The sequence below is a fragment of the Gekko japonicus genome, unplaced genomic scaffold, assembly GCF_001447785.1.
Source record: "Gekko japonicus isolate JY-2015 unplaced genomic scaffold, Gekko_japonicus_V1.1 scaffold2003, whole genome shotgun sequence".
In the NCBI taxonomy this organism is placed as follows: domain Eukaryota; kingdom Metazoa; phylum Chordata; class Lepidosauria; order Squamata; family Gekkonidae; genus Gekko; species Gekko japonicus.
Genome location: NW_015177076.1, coordinates 182893 through 198483, shown reverse-complemented (window position 1 = coordinate 198483; position 15591 = coordinate 182893). Strand labels below are relative to the sequence as shown.

Here is a 15591-nt window from a genome sequence, read left to right as displayed (position 1 = left end):
GGCCCCACTGCTGGACCTCCTGATGGCACCTGGTATTTTTGGCCACTGTGTGGCAGAGTGTTGGACTGGATGGGCCATTGGCCTGATCCAACATTGGCTTCTCTTGTGTTCTTATGTTTTATATGTAAAAACTGTACTGGGGAGAAGTGTTAGCCCCACTCCCATCTCTGCACCATAGAACCAACCCAAACTGAACAGTGTTGTTGTTTTTTAATGCAAAAGAACGTTTTGACAGATCTCACCACAGAATACAGATCCCCAGGACTGCCAGAACTGCCTCAGCAAATGCCAGGAGATTTTGAGAGCAGTGCCCGGGGGCGTTGGAGTTTGAGAACAATGTCATATCACTTCCAGGTGATGCTCTAGGAATTTCCCCTCATCTGTGGTACACTGAGATACCTAGGATGTCACCCTGGAGACATTTTCCAGTCTTTTTGAAAAATCTCATCCCTCATTTTCTTGAGGGTGGCCAATAGGGGCTGAGGGTGGGGGTTTACCTGCTACAGGCAGCAAATGGCAATCCTATCCAGGAAATATGGTTAGCTCTTAACGTCCGGTTTTTTAAAAGGCTAGCATCATGGCAGTGAAGCATTTTTATGTTCTGTTCTATCACAGACAAAATTTCAAGCCCTTCAACTTGTATGGCTACATCTTCCCCTGAATACAAGATAACTGTATCTTGGAGTAGAAATGTATTTGTACTTGCTGTCCATCATTAATCGTTTAGAGAATAGGGGTTACTGATTATCAGTGTCATTGTATATCCCAATCTCTAGCTTTTCCCCAATGAGCAAGCAGACTTGTATTTAGAATGTCCAAGGCTGTATTTAGAATGTCCAAGGCTGTGGCATAGAGGGCAGCTGGGCTGTGGCTCAGTGGTAGAGCATCTGCTTGGCATGCAGAAGATCTCAGGTTCAATCCCAGTAACTTCAGCTGAAAGATCAGGTAGGAGGTGATGTGAAAGACCTCTGACTGAGACCCTGGAGAGCCACTGCCATTCTGAGTAGACAATACTGATCTTGATGGACCAAGGGTCTGATTCAGTATAAGGCAATTTCATGTGCTCAGGAGGTCTAGGTTCCATTTCCAGCACTGCCACCACCACTGTGAGACTTTGAACCAGCAACACAGAATTCCCCTTATCCTATTTTTCTTCTGCAGGGCGGCTATGTTCATTATGATCTAACTTGGGGACAGATAATATTTGAAATGACCACAGACAAAACTAATTCAGATCAGACATCGGTGAAAAATTAATTCCTTGCTTGCTAATGGGTTTGCCAATGGGTTTATCCCACTAGTGGAGTTTTGTATCAAACAAGCCAAAGATAATGCATGGCATTATCATCCAAGATCCATATGAAATAAACAAGCTACCCAACAAAGCCAACTTTCCTCTTCACATTTTTAAGGGTCTCAGAGAGAATGCCACTTATTTTCTGGTACAGGTAGATGCTTTTTATTATTATTCCAAAGGCCAAAGATGATTCAATAGAATATTGATAATTACCATGAAGCAGACGCAAGCATGGTAATTATTTCATTTAGGAGCAGCCTTTTATTCTAGTGCCCGATGACTGCCAACATTCTACTTACGTACCAAACGCCATGGGGGAGAAAACAAAACCTTAATACCCACAATCATTTCCTCCTCCTCTGAAGTCCTGTGTAAAAACCTCAACACACAAGGCAAGCTATGTGGGGGGGAACTCTCCCTGATGGTTAAACCACAGTGCACTCAGTCTCTCTTAACATCAAGGAGTCCATTAAAATCTGAAAGCTCCAATTAAGACCTGTTTATTCCTGTTTACATTTGGACTCCAAGGAATAATTGGCATCTGTGGGTGAAGAGGCCTCTAAGGGCCCCTCTAATTGCCTAAATGCACCCTTGATATTTCTTGATTGGTAGAAGCCTGTGACTGAAGCCAGCAGGCATATTCAAAGCATTGGCGCCTTACCGGCCCATTCCCATTCAGCTTGTTGGTAAGTTTCACTTTGCTAAAAGATACAGGGGCTTTCATCCAGTGGGCTCCAAAGTTTGGAGAGTCTGGGTGGATGTAGACACAGCTGTGGTTCGATGGCTCTGGCTTCCCAGCCGGCACCCATTCTCCATTCACATACTTCCAGCGGTGGCTGTCCGTTGGAGCGAAGTCCAGCAGGAAAGAATACATGGCATTCGGATCCAAGCCCGAAACACTAATCTTTAAAACGGGGAACATCCGTCTGTAAGAGAAGTCCAGTAGTGGGAAGCCAATCAGAAAATAAATCTAGTTTTGTTATTTATTCACCACCTTCCATTATATAAACCAAGGTGCTTGTTGAAGGACAACATTCTTTCATCAGAACAGATTGTCTTTCCCCAAGGATTCTATGAGCAAGCATGATTTAGGATCAGAGGAGACGTTTTTGGTTCCTGACACAGTGGACCTAAAACATACACTTTGATTGGTTCCATTTTGACCATTTAACTGTAATTATCATGATTTGTTCAGACTTTTTTTTTTTTACAGATGATCCAAACAATGTTGTGGTGCACTCCATTTTTAAGCCTTTTGTTTTTTCTTTATGGTGGTCTTTTTCAGGCTGATTTGTGGCCATTTCCCCCCCAGCTAAAACGAATTGCAGGGCCAGACACCCTTGGTAGATAATGCACTATGAAGACATCCATTTAAAATTTGCATTGGATTCCCCCCCCCTCCAAAAAAGTTCTAGTTTTTCCTGCCAGTGCCCCGGCATGCCTGGATGGATCCTTTACCTGGGCAGAGAGGGATGAGGCTTTAATTCCTCCTGCTTCCAGCTGCAAATTTGATTGTTCATTATTTTTTAATGATCATAATAATGTAGTTAACAATATTAGAGCATGAAAAATAAAAGCACTAATAAGCAATCCTGGCAATCAAGAGAAATGTAGTAATTAAAACTCTTCATTTCACCCTCAGGGAAAGGAACTGATTAGGAATAGATTCAAATGCCGCAGAACACCATAGGTGAACAGGAAGTAACTAATTCAGCACCCTGAAGAATCAAACATTACTTGAAAATCTTAATTGCCTCTGTTTTTTAAAGCAGTTTTTGATTCTGTTAGTTACTTCCTGGCATATCTGAATCAACTATTCTTAATGCAGCTTGGTCAATACATGCGGCCAAATGAGGTGGCGGAATTCCAAAATGGCAGATTTGGCTGAACCACTTTAGACTGTGCGGGGGTCATGAGTGGGCCCGCAATATTCACAAAGGGGAATTCCACCACCACCCCACTTTGTCACTAGTCTCAGCATTGGGGTTACCATCCCACAGGTGGCATCTGGAGATCTCCCATGATTACAATTTATCTCCAGATGACCAACATCAGTTCCTTCGTGGTCTCCCATCCAACCACTAACCAAGGCTGTTCCTGCTCAGCTCAGACTGGGTTAGCCTGGGCGGTCCAGGTTAGGGCAAATAACAACTTATACCCTGGTTGCTCCGTTTACACCTTCTTATCTCTTAGCACCTTCTCTTTTGTTTCCAGGACACAATTGCCTGTGTGATGACAGTCCATACTGCAGAGAGCCACTCGCTTCACCACACTGCCTGGAAAGGCTACCCAGCATGGACAGCAGTCATGACCTCTCTGCTCCCATTCTGAATTGGCAGAGGGTCTGCCTCTCTATACCTTGCCCTGGCTTCATCCACTCCAGCTTTTCCTTTCCCTCTCCTTCATTACATAGGACCACTGCAGGGTGGCTGGCATTCTATTTTGAGGAAAAGGAAGAAGTTATTTTTTAATAACTGCTCTCCATCACACCAGAGAACAAAAAAAAAGCCACAATTCACATTTTCCTTGAGCTTTTTAAAAAAAGACTGAAGTCAGCACTTTGGAGTGAATGTGTTTAATTATGCCCATCATGCCATTTTCCAAATAAAATGTTTCTTGAACCTGATGTTTGTCCTGCTGTGCAAAACATTCTTGTAACATACAGGATTTTGAAAAAACAAAGTTGATAGCCCTACCCAGGGGTCATTTTGTAGAAAAAGAGGTGCAGAAGCTCATTAGCATAACCTGTTTGCATATGCTACACCCCCTGACATCACCGGAAGTGTGTCTGAAGGCAACACTCCACTGGACTGTTTTGGATTGCTAGCTATTGGGGGGGGGGGATGTGCAGATCTGTTCTTGCAGAGGAGGGAGAGCTTGTACCTGAATAAAACTTGGTCTTAAAGGTGCCACTGGACTGTTTTGGACCGGGGAGCTGGGGGGTGGGCTCTGCAACTTACCTGGCTACTTCTTGCTCTGACTGAGGGCTGCTGCGAGCAGGGGGTGGGGCTTGTTGCATGTGCCCACCCCCTGGGCTCTTTACTGCCGGAGCTCCGCTCCTGTGCGCTCCTGCAGGAAATGACCCCTGGCCCTACCTTTCTTTTGCTTACCAGATTCGTATTCTCATGTTCCCTGCTGAATACTGTAAAATCAGCACATTTGCAGGTGTATTTGTGGGTTTTTTCCACCTATACCTGTGCACCATTGTCATTTTTCAAGAACAACACAAATTAGGGGGCTCTTGTCATTTTTCTCGGGAATTGTGCATCATTTAATGTGTCGCGTTAATTGTTATGCTTTGCTCCAGTTTTGTTTTTAGACTTCTGGTTGGTTCTGCAATCCTAATCCTATTGCATTACTGAATGTCCCATCTGTTGATTGCATTGACTCACTCTGTGTAATCCACCTTGAGTCCAAGTGAAAGGTGGACCACAAATAATGTAAATAAATCCATAATTCTCAATGATATAGTGTGCTTCCTTTCCAAAGCTTCCTGCGTTCCCTTCCAACTCATTTTAGCATTGGTCCACATGAACAATGGTAAATATAGTTGATTATTAACTAATTAATTGGAACAGAGTTTGAGTCCGGTGGAACCTTTAAGACCAACAAAGCCTTATTTCTCAGATGTGTGCACATGTGTGCACATGAAAGCTTATATTGTGAATAAAACTCTTGTTGGTGTTCAGGGTGCCACTGAACTAAAACTTTGTTCTGCTGCTTCAGACCAACACGGCTACCCCACCTGAATCTGTCCTAATTAATTATCGTATGGCAGTATGTGTTGTATAGCCAGGAGAGCCACGGATTGTCTGGCAGCCAAAGTTCTAACTCTTTTAGCATTATGTACCACTAGTGTGGCATGCTAGACTTATTGGTCGGCTGAGAGAGCTCTGAGAGCTGTGACTGACCCAAGGTCACCCAGCTGGCTTCGGGGGGGGGGTGGGGGAACTGAACACAGTTCTCCAGATTGTAATCCTGCCACTCTTAACCACTACACAGAACTGGCTCTCTGATTATTTTCTAGGGTGGCCTTTAAAAGGACCGGTCTGAAAGGCAAAGTCCTGTGTAGGGATTCTGGTGCACAGAGGTTAGATGGGAGTGTAAAGGAAATAAAGGGCAAACCTGAAGAAAAAATATGAACAGGAAAATGGATGAATCATCAGTTGCAACCACTGAGTCTTTGGCCAGAAATACAAACTAAACTGTATTTTACTATGACCGGCATCCTTGAGTGGTACTTTGTTGGTTTTAAAGGTGCCACACTGGACTCAAACTTTGTTCGACTACTTCAGACAAACACAGTTGCCCAACTTGTACTCAGTCTGTAATACACAGACAGCAACATTTCCCAGTTACCATCAAACAAAAGAGCCGCATTTACTTCCATCCTTGGCATGAGGCCTGCACCTCAAGGAAGCGCACAGTCTAGCTGTTCCTCCAGTGGTGGCTATTTCAACTGCAAGCCCTGCTAGGCAAGCCCACCTTCCTGAAACATGAGGCAGGAGCCAGATTAGGGAACTGTGCACAGAAGAGCCACATGTGGCATATCAAAGAGGCAGGCATGGATCTCAAGCCACTGAGTAACACTGTTTTAATTACCTTATTACTGGACATTTACAAACCATATATGATATTGTTGTGTATGAAATAGAATGTATGAAGGTATTGAGCTTGAGTCTGACCAAGGTATTGTAAACCGACCTATCAGAACAAGGGAAGTTCTGGAGGGAAGCAAAGTGATTGGTCTTTATGTACTGCATTTGATTGGATCTTATCTGACATGTAGGCATGGCTGTTTAAAAAGGACTGTTTAAAAAGGAGCCTGTTGCTCCATTGTTTGTCTCGTTCTGGTTCTTCTGACTTCGTGTTCAATAAAGCTGTTATCACTGTTCACCTGCTGCCTCGAGTCTCGTATCTAACAATTGGCGATGAGGATGAGATATCAATTTAATGCTTGTTAATTTGAGGTAAAAACCCCCAAGGTATTTTCCTGTACAAGCACTGTTGAGTTGAATAGGAGCTGCTAAAGAACATCACTCCAAGCAAATAGACCCAGCTGATCAAGCAGCTGCAGCACCTGTGCCAGTGCCGGCACAAAGAGCAGTGATGGCCGTCAACCCATGGCTCAAGGCATTCAAACCCAACCTCGAGGACTGGGATTCCTACCTGACCAGGTTCGAGTTCCACCTCTAGGCTAACCAGATCGAGGGTGAGGACCAGCAGAAGGTGATGCTCCTCGGCTCCTGTGGGAGGGCTGTTTTTGACGTCGCTCGGTCCCTGGTCGCCCCAGCTGAAATCAAAACGGTGTCCCTGGCTGAACTCAAGTTGAAACTCCATGGGCATTTCACACCGCAACCATCGCAGATCGCTAGCCAGCACGTGTTCTACGAGCGGTCCCAGGCCGCGAACGAGACAGTTGCTGAGTACGTATTGGCCTTGAGGAAGGTTGCACGCCCGTGTAACTTCACCAACCTCGAGGAAGTGCTCCTCGACATACTCGTCTGTGGCATGAAGGACGAGAAGCTACAGCAATGATTGTTCGCTCGAACAGCTCTCACCTATGTTGTGGCCTACTCAGAGGCTGTTGCCGCTGAGGCTGCTGAGAAGGCAACCCAAGAAGTGCGTCAAAACCTGGTCCCAATCCAACAGGGGGCCAACAAATCCGTACACCACGAATCAACGAGCGAGTCCAATGGTGAGCATGATGACGTCAACCATTCTTGTACTCTGAGGCCCAGGCAGACCCAAGTGAAAAGTGCGCCACGGCAAACCTGTGCCGGATGCGGCGGAGATCACAAGCTGGATTGATACTGGGCGAAGGACATCATTTGCTGGTCCTGTGACAAGCGAGGCCATTTGGCCAGAGTCTGCAGGGCCAAGAGGAAGAAGACACCACTGTTGTCTCCTTGTGCAAGCCCCTGGGTTCGAGGCAAGGACAACGCGAGGTCTACAGATTGCCATCTGACCAACTGCTGTTCCTGCCCTTCAACCATCCTGAGGACTGGATCGCGGGCAAAGAAGAAGATCCACGTCACCGTCTTGCTGAATGGCGTACCGTGTGAGATGGAGGTCGACTCAGGATCGTCAGTGACCGTCATTTTGTCTGAAACCGAGCTCACTCACAGGGAGCCTGAAGCTCTTCATCTTACCCCAACAAAGGTTAATGTAAGATGATCCGAACAGGTCAAGCAGCATCCTGCTTACTTGAAGGACTATATCTGTTCAAGGGTTGTCTCATCTTAGGGGGGAGGATTGTTGTGTATGAAATAGAATGTATGAAGGTATTGAGCTTGAGTCTGACCAAGGTATTGTAAACCGACCTATCAGAACAAAGGAAGTTCTGGAGGGAAGCAAAGTGATTGGTCTTTATGTACTGCATTTGATTGGATCTTATCTGACATGTGGGCGTGGCTTGCCAAGCCCGGACTGTTTAAAAAGGAGCCTGTTGCTCCATTGTTTGTCTCGTTCTGGTTCTTCTGACTTCGTGTTCAATAAAGCTGGTATCACTGTTCACCTGCTGCCTCGAGTCTCATATCTAACAGATATTATTTATTGAACCTGCAATTTAATGCTTGTTAATTTGAGGTAAAATCCCCCATGGTATTTTCCTGTGCAAGCACTGTTGAGTTGAACAGGAGCTGCTAAAGAACATCACTCCTTGGCAAATAGAAGGGGAAGTCGTGGAAATAGTGACAGATTTCACGTTCCTAGGATCCCAGATCACTGCAGACTGTGACAGCAGACATGAAATTAAAAGACGCTTGCTCCTTGGGAGAAAAGCGATGGCGAACCTAAACAGCATGATAAAAAGTAGAGACATCACCCTGCCAACAAAAGTCCGCATGGTCAAAGCAATGGTATTCCCAGTAGTCATGTATGGCTGCGAGAGTTGGATTATAAGGAAGGCCGAGCGCTGAAGAATAGATTCTTTTGAATTATGGTGCTGGAGAAGACTCTTGAGAGTCCCTTGGACTGCAGGAAGATCAAATCAGTCAATCCTAAAAGAAATCAACCCTGACTGTTCCCTAGAAGGCCAGATAATGAAACTGAAGCTCAAATACTTTGGCCACCAAATGAGAAGGGAGCACTCACTGGAGAAGACCCTGATGCTGGGAAAGATTGAAGGTCAAAGAAGGCGGGGACGGCAAAGGATGAGATGGTTAGACAGTGTCATAGATGCAACGAACATGAAGTTGAGCAAACTTCAGAGGACGGCAGAAGACCAGAAGGCCTGGCGTGATCTGGTCCATGGGGTCACGAAGAGTCGGACTCGACTGTGCGACTGAACAACAAAAAAGAACATTGGGATTTGGTTTTACCCCTGGAATAATATATATTTGCATATATTGCAAACATGCTAGAAAATCACAGGAAAAAGCAGGAAAGTGCAAGCCGAAAGAGTGGAAAGAAAATAAAGAGCATCAGGGCAGGTACGTTCTAAGCAAGCACTTCTGGCTTCACAGACTCATGATCAGAGTCAGGGCTTGAAAGTAGGATATGTAGTCAGAAATTTACTAAGGTCTGATCTGATTTTAAAAAAATAGTGCTTTGTGCATACTGGAAATGCTGTCAACCCAAACAGAATTATTTCTGATGCTCCGGAGCAGTCAGAAGCCTCTCATGCCTAGATCTCTGGTTTTGATTTCCTGAGCAATGGGAGGCAGATAGAACAGAGAGTGGGGAGAGTGGTTTTGGCAGCTTTATACATGACAAGGAGAACATCTTGTTGTGTCGAGGTCCATCCCACTGAGATCCTTCTCTTTTTGCATCCTTGAGTTCATTTGGCCTTCCATAGTCAGAGGTGCAGGTGAAATCCAGCACACTTCTCTGGAACACTAATCACGGCCAAAGCCATGACCATCAGCCACCTTCTGGACTTTGTTAACAGACATCAGGTGCAGCCCACCCACTAGGCGGCCCTAGGAAATTGCCTAGAGCAACAGGAAACCAAAAACACACAGCCCTGCTGTGCCCAAAGTCCCAGAACTGCCACATGGATCACCAGGCCAGCTAGTGACTTGAGGTGCACATGCTGGGTCGCCATGCTAGCCAGCGGCTTGGGGTGCACACACATGCTGGCTGGCCATAAACTCAGGGCATGTCTGCCAAGAGGGCTAGGCAGCTGGTGGCTTGGGCATCCAACCAGCTCCCTTCTATCTTTCCCCTCATCAGTGATTTATTGGGCCAAATAGGGATCTATGTATACAACAGACTAAAACAATCCCTCGTAGCTCCAGAACTTATCTTCCAGTTCTTCGTGTATAGGGAGCAACACAAATATGACAGACCTTACACAGGGACTGATTTAGGTAAACAATCCAACCAGATGTTAACCCATCTTCCCACCAAAGAGGTTAAATTGGTCTTTCCATTGCACTGACCCAGGCTTTGGGAGGGCTGATTTGATATGAGTCTTGCTAATGTGAAGTTGTGCCCACACATCTCAAAGCTAGAGGAAAGGTTTTGTTTGCACCAGAGGGTGCAAAGTCTTGATGCACAAAATGCCACAAGGTACTTTGCTGTCTCTTCAAGCGCCACCCCCACCTTAATCCAGGGTGAGGACCAGAGGCAGTACCTTTGGAGCTCTCATCGGGCATGGGTGGCATGGGTCTGGGAGTCACCATTATTTGTAGCACCCATGACCAGGTTCACCCAAGGAAAGTAATGCCTCTGGACCTCACCTTTGCACCTGGGAGGAACCAGCCTGGCTTACACCTGCTGTACTGCAGGGTAGCAGAGGGCCAGGGGCAGAGGCTCAACCCTAGGCCACATTTGTCCCCACACTCATGATAGGAAACCTGCTTGTGGGTGGCACAAGAAAAGGGGAGAAGGTTTGCTTATACACACTGGCAGCAGGCAAGTCTGCAGAGATGGAGGGCAATAGAGGCTGAAGTCCCCTTCCATTGATAGGCTGCTCACCTGCCCTGCAGAGATGAGAAGGAGGAGGCGGCAGCAGAGGCTAAGTCTTCTCCCACAAAGTAGAGAGCAAATACATGTCCAAATTTATATGAGAGAGAGATGAGAGTTGTGAAGAATCTGATAATCTCTCTAGGTGACAAAAATATCAATGCAGGAACTGAAATCTTGGGTGTTTGTCTTATAGTTAAGAGAATCTGTGAGGGGACCCAGCCGACAGACGTACACCTCTTAATATGTAAAGTGTGTGTACATGTGTGTCTACTGTTAAACAAAGTCAAAGCATATGTGCAAGAGAAGCCAGGGCGCCTTTCCAGTCTTTCCCTCCAAAGCATGAAATGGCTGATTAGGATGTTAAAACATCCTTGCTATAGGGGGGTTCCCCCCATCCATAATAATTTAAAGTATTTTACTTCCTAACCTACCCAAAACAGATATGATGAATGATTTCACTCTTTCTTTTGAACATATTTTTTATATCTCTGAATTATTGACATATTCCTCCTTCATTTCCCTCAGCTAAATATAACCAAATTCTTCAGCCTTTTCTCCGTACGACTTGCCTTCAGGTGTCTGGGCACAATCCACTAGGAAGTGCTCTGGCAGAAGGAAAGGCCCAATGAAACGATCTTTTATGAATCCAGGACTTTTTCAAATTCTCAGATCAAAATACTTTTTGAAGTTGTACTAGTACTGAATAAAATGATCATATTCATTCCCAAGACCTGAACTCAACAGTTCATTTGATTACATTACTGAAATATATTCAGTTTGTTATTCACAATTACCTCTATTTTTTTTCTGGCAATCCCTCTAATCTCTGGAGTAATCTCTCATCTCTGGCTGGTTCTGTAATTGTATTTCTTGTGTAATAACATCAAGCATTTAGCAAGACTCTTTTGAGGCAAACTTCTTTCAAGGAAACGGGCAGTACTCTGCAGAGATGTTTCAATAAATGTCACAGCTTGTTCCAAGCAGAGTTAAATCATTACACATTTGCATTCACTTTTGTTTCAGATTCCTTCAGTATTTTTAATTGTCTGGTTCAGACACTGACTCTAAGAAGTTATTTAGTAACTTTCCCAGCCATTCTGAATCAATTTTGAACTAATTCAGACATTTGATGCAGATTAATGTCACCGGTTGAGTCCACAAAATTTGATCCAATCACTCTCTTCCTGGACTAGAGAAAATCATATGACAGAGGAAGAGTTAGCGTGAGGTGGATCCAACCCACCAATATTCAACTTCAAAAAACATATTTTTTTCAACATGCTACTTAACATGAGCAAATATCACATCTCCCAGAATTCTCTTGGTTATATTTGACCACTGAAAGGGCAAAATAAAAGTAGGAGCAGATAGATAATATGCCTGCTGTGGGATTATGCTGAAAATGGTATCTCCATGGCTGATTCTCTCTCTTCCCAACTACGTGACACACGGCCCTGTCGCCCCATCCTAACTCCACAACCATTGGCCGCTTCTGTGGATGGAGGTAGCAGGCAGATTCCTTGTGGTGATGCTTAGATTGTACTGAAGCTTTAGGGGTGGGAAACTCACCACAACTCTGCCATTTTGGGCAACATTCTGATGACAGGGGTGGGGTTTGCTCCCATTCTGAATATCAGTTTTCAAATGTTATTTATACATTGACCTGACCCGCATAGCAGGAAGAGAAGACACTTTTTTATGATAGGTACTTTTTGTACTCCTCCCACCAGCAAAGAACAGCCACCATAATGTGATCATGTACATCTGTGACACTGCCAGCATTGTGACAATATTGGTCATCCCATCTCTAAAAAGAATACCAGAATGCTAAAAAAAATAGAGAATGGCCACTAAAATGGTCAAAGGTTTGAAGAATCTTGTACAAGAAAAAGCTAAAATATTTTCAGCTTCTTAAAAAGAACATTCATTCTCAGCCCAGAAATCAGTGTGTCTCTACTGCATCACAGGGACTTCCAAACATGTTGACTATCAGTAACAGCTAAGAGTTCCAACTTCCCCCCTATACACACATTTCTTGCTACATCCATTTCTGAGACACAACGAGAAGCTTCCTAGTTGGAATGCTGACTCAGTTTAGAACATGGCAAGAAGTTTTAACAGGGCGGCTCGCTCAGTCTGGATCCACCAAGCCACACTGGGGAACACGGACAATATGTTGTGCACTCAGGTTTAGAATAACTTTCTGCTTGCACACTTCTGAGATAAGCAGTTTATTCTGTCAAGGTCAACGAAAGGGACAGGAGAAATGGAGGGGACAGGGCTCTGTGTTTGCTGACCTGACTTCTTTGAAGAAAGAACAAAAAAGAAATGTGACAGAATATCCATTAGCAAGCCGAAATCTTCCCTCCCCCCTGGCCTACTATTTCAAACTCCTACCTAGCCGAGGCTAGCCAGATCTCATTAGATCTCAGAAGCTAAGCAGGGTCGGCTCTGGACAGTACTTAGATGAGATTTATCCAAGGAATACCAGAGTCATGACACAGAAGCAGGCAATGGCAAACCACCTCTGAACATCTCTTGCCTTGACAACTCTATGGGGTCGTCCATAAGTCAGCTGTGACTTGACGGGGGGGGGGGATCTTACACTTTTCTCCTACCCATTCCGGTAATCAGCTCTGGCTGGGGTGGGCAGGGTAGAAATTTGAACAATAAATAAATAAATAAAAATGCTCAGAGCAGTGTAAATGGGTCTCCCCTCCTCCACTTTGAGCTCATGTCTGATCCAGAGTGGCTGGTATACTAGGTGTGGTGGGAAACAGGAGATCCATTCAGAAACCTTTCAGTGTTACATCTGATTAGCCCCATACGCTGTAATAGTAAATCTGTGCTGGGCTATTCCACATCAGCCTTACATGATGGCTTTATATAAACAAACAAAAAACACCCTTAACCTCCATAGAAAAATAGGTGAGAAAAATAGATGTCAGGGGAAAGGCTAAGCTACAGCCTAATGTTATGTGTAGAAGGAAAGTTGTTGTATATAGAACCATGCAGCCATTGGAGTCTGTCTGCAATCTGATGTGGTATAGTTTCACATGAGGACTAGGCCATGACCTCTTCTGCATGCTTCTGTAGGATTTCAGGTGGTGGCGACCCTTTCTTACCACCCTGCACTGAACTTCTTATTATTGAACCATTTATTCCTAACTGGTTAACAGCTTACAGATTCCGTCCAAGTTTGAGTTAAGGGAGAAATGTCAGGTTAATTCAGTTCCAGTTCCCTGTGGAAAGAAATTCTCAACCAGTTTTGGGATTTATTTCTTATTGGGCTCCCTAGATCTAAAGATGTCTTTATTTTCTACAACAACACCTTTGCAAATGAACTTCAGACAATATTCTTGGTAGACCTCCATGAAACTTTCTGTGACTAAAGAATATGGTATAGAGAAATCAAAGGGAGTTGCTGCATTTGTGTCAGAAACTCTTCTGCTGATGGTTAATTTGTTAACTCCTTATTTATTTATCTATGTATTTATTTTTGCCGTCAAGTCACAGCTGACATGGTGACCCCATGGGGTTTTCAAAACAAGAGATGTTCAGAGATGGTTTGCCATTTCTTGCATCTACATTGTAACCCTGGGTTTTTTTGGTGATCTCCCATCTAAATACTAACCAGGGCTGACCCTGCTAACCTTCCAAGATTTGACAAGATCAGACTAGTCGTGGCTATCCAGGACATTTTAAAGATAAAACAGTGGATGTAGTGGGCTCAGTGGACAGAACACTGATCCATGTGCCAGAGGTACACATGTCAACAGCTCTTTGCATACATGACATGGCAGAACACACTACCAATAGGAGCTTCCCATGATGTGTGCGTGCAATGAACAGGTCATGCTAAGTTAGGATAACTATTTTAATAGAATTTGTGTTTTCATACTGGCTTTGTGTTTTGATGTGTATTCCATCTAAGTTCCCTTGTAAGACCTGTGATGGTCTTAAAGGTGCAATAAATACAATAAATAAATATAATACATGATAATTCACCACACATGATGTCAATCATATTGAGCATGAGGCAGTTTCTGGGTAGGGAAGGCATTGTATCAGAAGAGGCCCTGTTAGAAGAGAGAATCTTTCAGGAAGAGTTCGATGTATCTAGTCAGCTTGTGCACTCTTGCCAGCAGATACTGGTCCAGAAAAAGATAGTGCCATACTAGAGGTACCTTACTTTAAATGTATCTTTATTCAGTGGCCTCTACAAACACGTTTGCTTCATTAAGAGCCAGTGTCATGTAGTTAGTAAAGTGCTAGACTAGCATCAAATCTCTACTCTGCCTTGCAAGCTTGCTGAGTGACCTTGGGCAGGTTTTGCTTTCTCCCAGTCCAACCTACCTCATGGCATTAATGTTATGAAAATAGTGTTTAAGAGAAGAGAACAATGTTGTAAGCCACTTTAGTAACCCATTGGGGAGAAAAGTAAAGTATAAATATTTAATCTAATTAATTAATTAGCATTTGTTAACTACATACATAGAAACTTGCATAAACATTAACATCCAGTTAGCATTGAAAAGGACATTTTGCACAAATAAATAATTTGACACAATCTACAGGGAAGATCTTCTAGGTTGAGTCCCACTGAAATGAGTAGGAGCTGCTCAAGAGTTCTCTTGTGCTTCCTGCACAGTTATTTATCTCAGTGAGGTTGTAATATTAAGAACATTACTGAGGATCGGCCTCATTGCCCATCCAGTTGCTGCTTCAGAGAGCAGGTCTTTCCATCCCACACTTCCTCAAAAGAGAAGATAGTACTCACCTGCCATTCTTGGTGACAATCATCTCATTCATCACTTCTTTGAACCTTTGCCATAGAGCAGCATCCTCCAAAACCACCTGAAGTTGTTTCTCAGTGGGGTCCCCTTTGTCTCTTCCAGCTTGCAGCTCATTCTCCACCACATTGAGCAGTCTGGAGATGGTGCAGTCACTATGCTTCTTGCAGCCCAAATCAGTCATGGGGACTTCAATGTCAGAAACTTCTCAGATGACTTAAAAAAAAAAAAGCAACAGCCACCCCAGAGATCTAAACACCAACCAATTAATTAAGCTCAGTGGAACAAATGGGTTCACCTCAGCCTTTTGCCATGGACTTGTTCTTCCCGCCACTGCGTCCCAACAGGAAGATGACACCTGTGTGTTAAGGTTTTAACATGCACACACAACCATTCCCTAATTACTGTCTGTCAGGTGGGAGGCAGCCTGATTGTGCAATTGGCTGCCAGTGAAGAAGAACCTTCCATTCAAATCAGTAAGCTTTTATCTTTTTGAGGAGGGTCTAATTATTCTGCTTAAGAACTATATTTTTCCATTAATGAAAATGGTTTAATGTCTCAACTGAAACAATGAATGGAAAGTGGGTC

General features: G+C 44.1%; 1 protein-coding gene across 1 annotated transcript in view; it reads right to left on the bottom strand.

Moving 5' to 3' along the window:
- The window catches only part of TBX19 (T-box 19), a 27997-nt gene extending 12810 nt beyond the window's left edge, over positions 1 to 15187 (bottom strand). The window contains exons 1-2 of the mRNA XM_015428240.1: positions 14991 to 15187; positions 1959 to 2223 (exon numbers count right to left, since the gene is read on the bottom strand). Of these exons, the coding sequence (XP_015283726.1) occupies positions 1959 to 2223; positions 14991 to 15187 (462 nt within the window). The remainder of the gene's footprint in view (positions 1 to 1958; positions 2224 to 14990) is intronic.
- Positions 15188 to 15591: the final 404 nt, after the last annotated feature.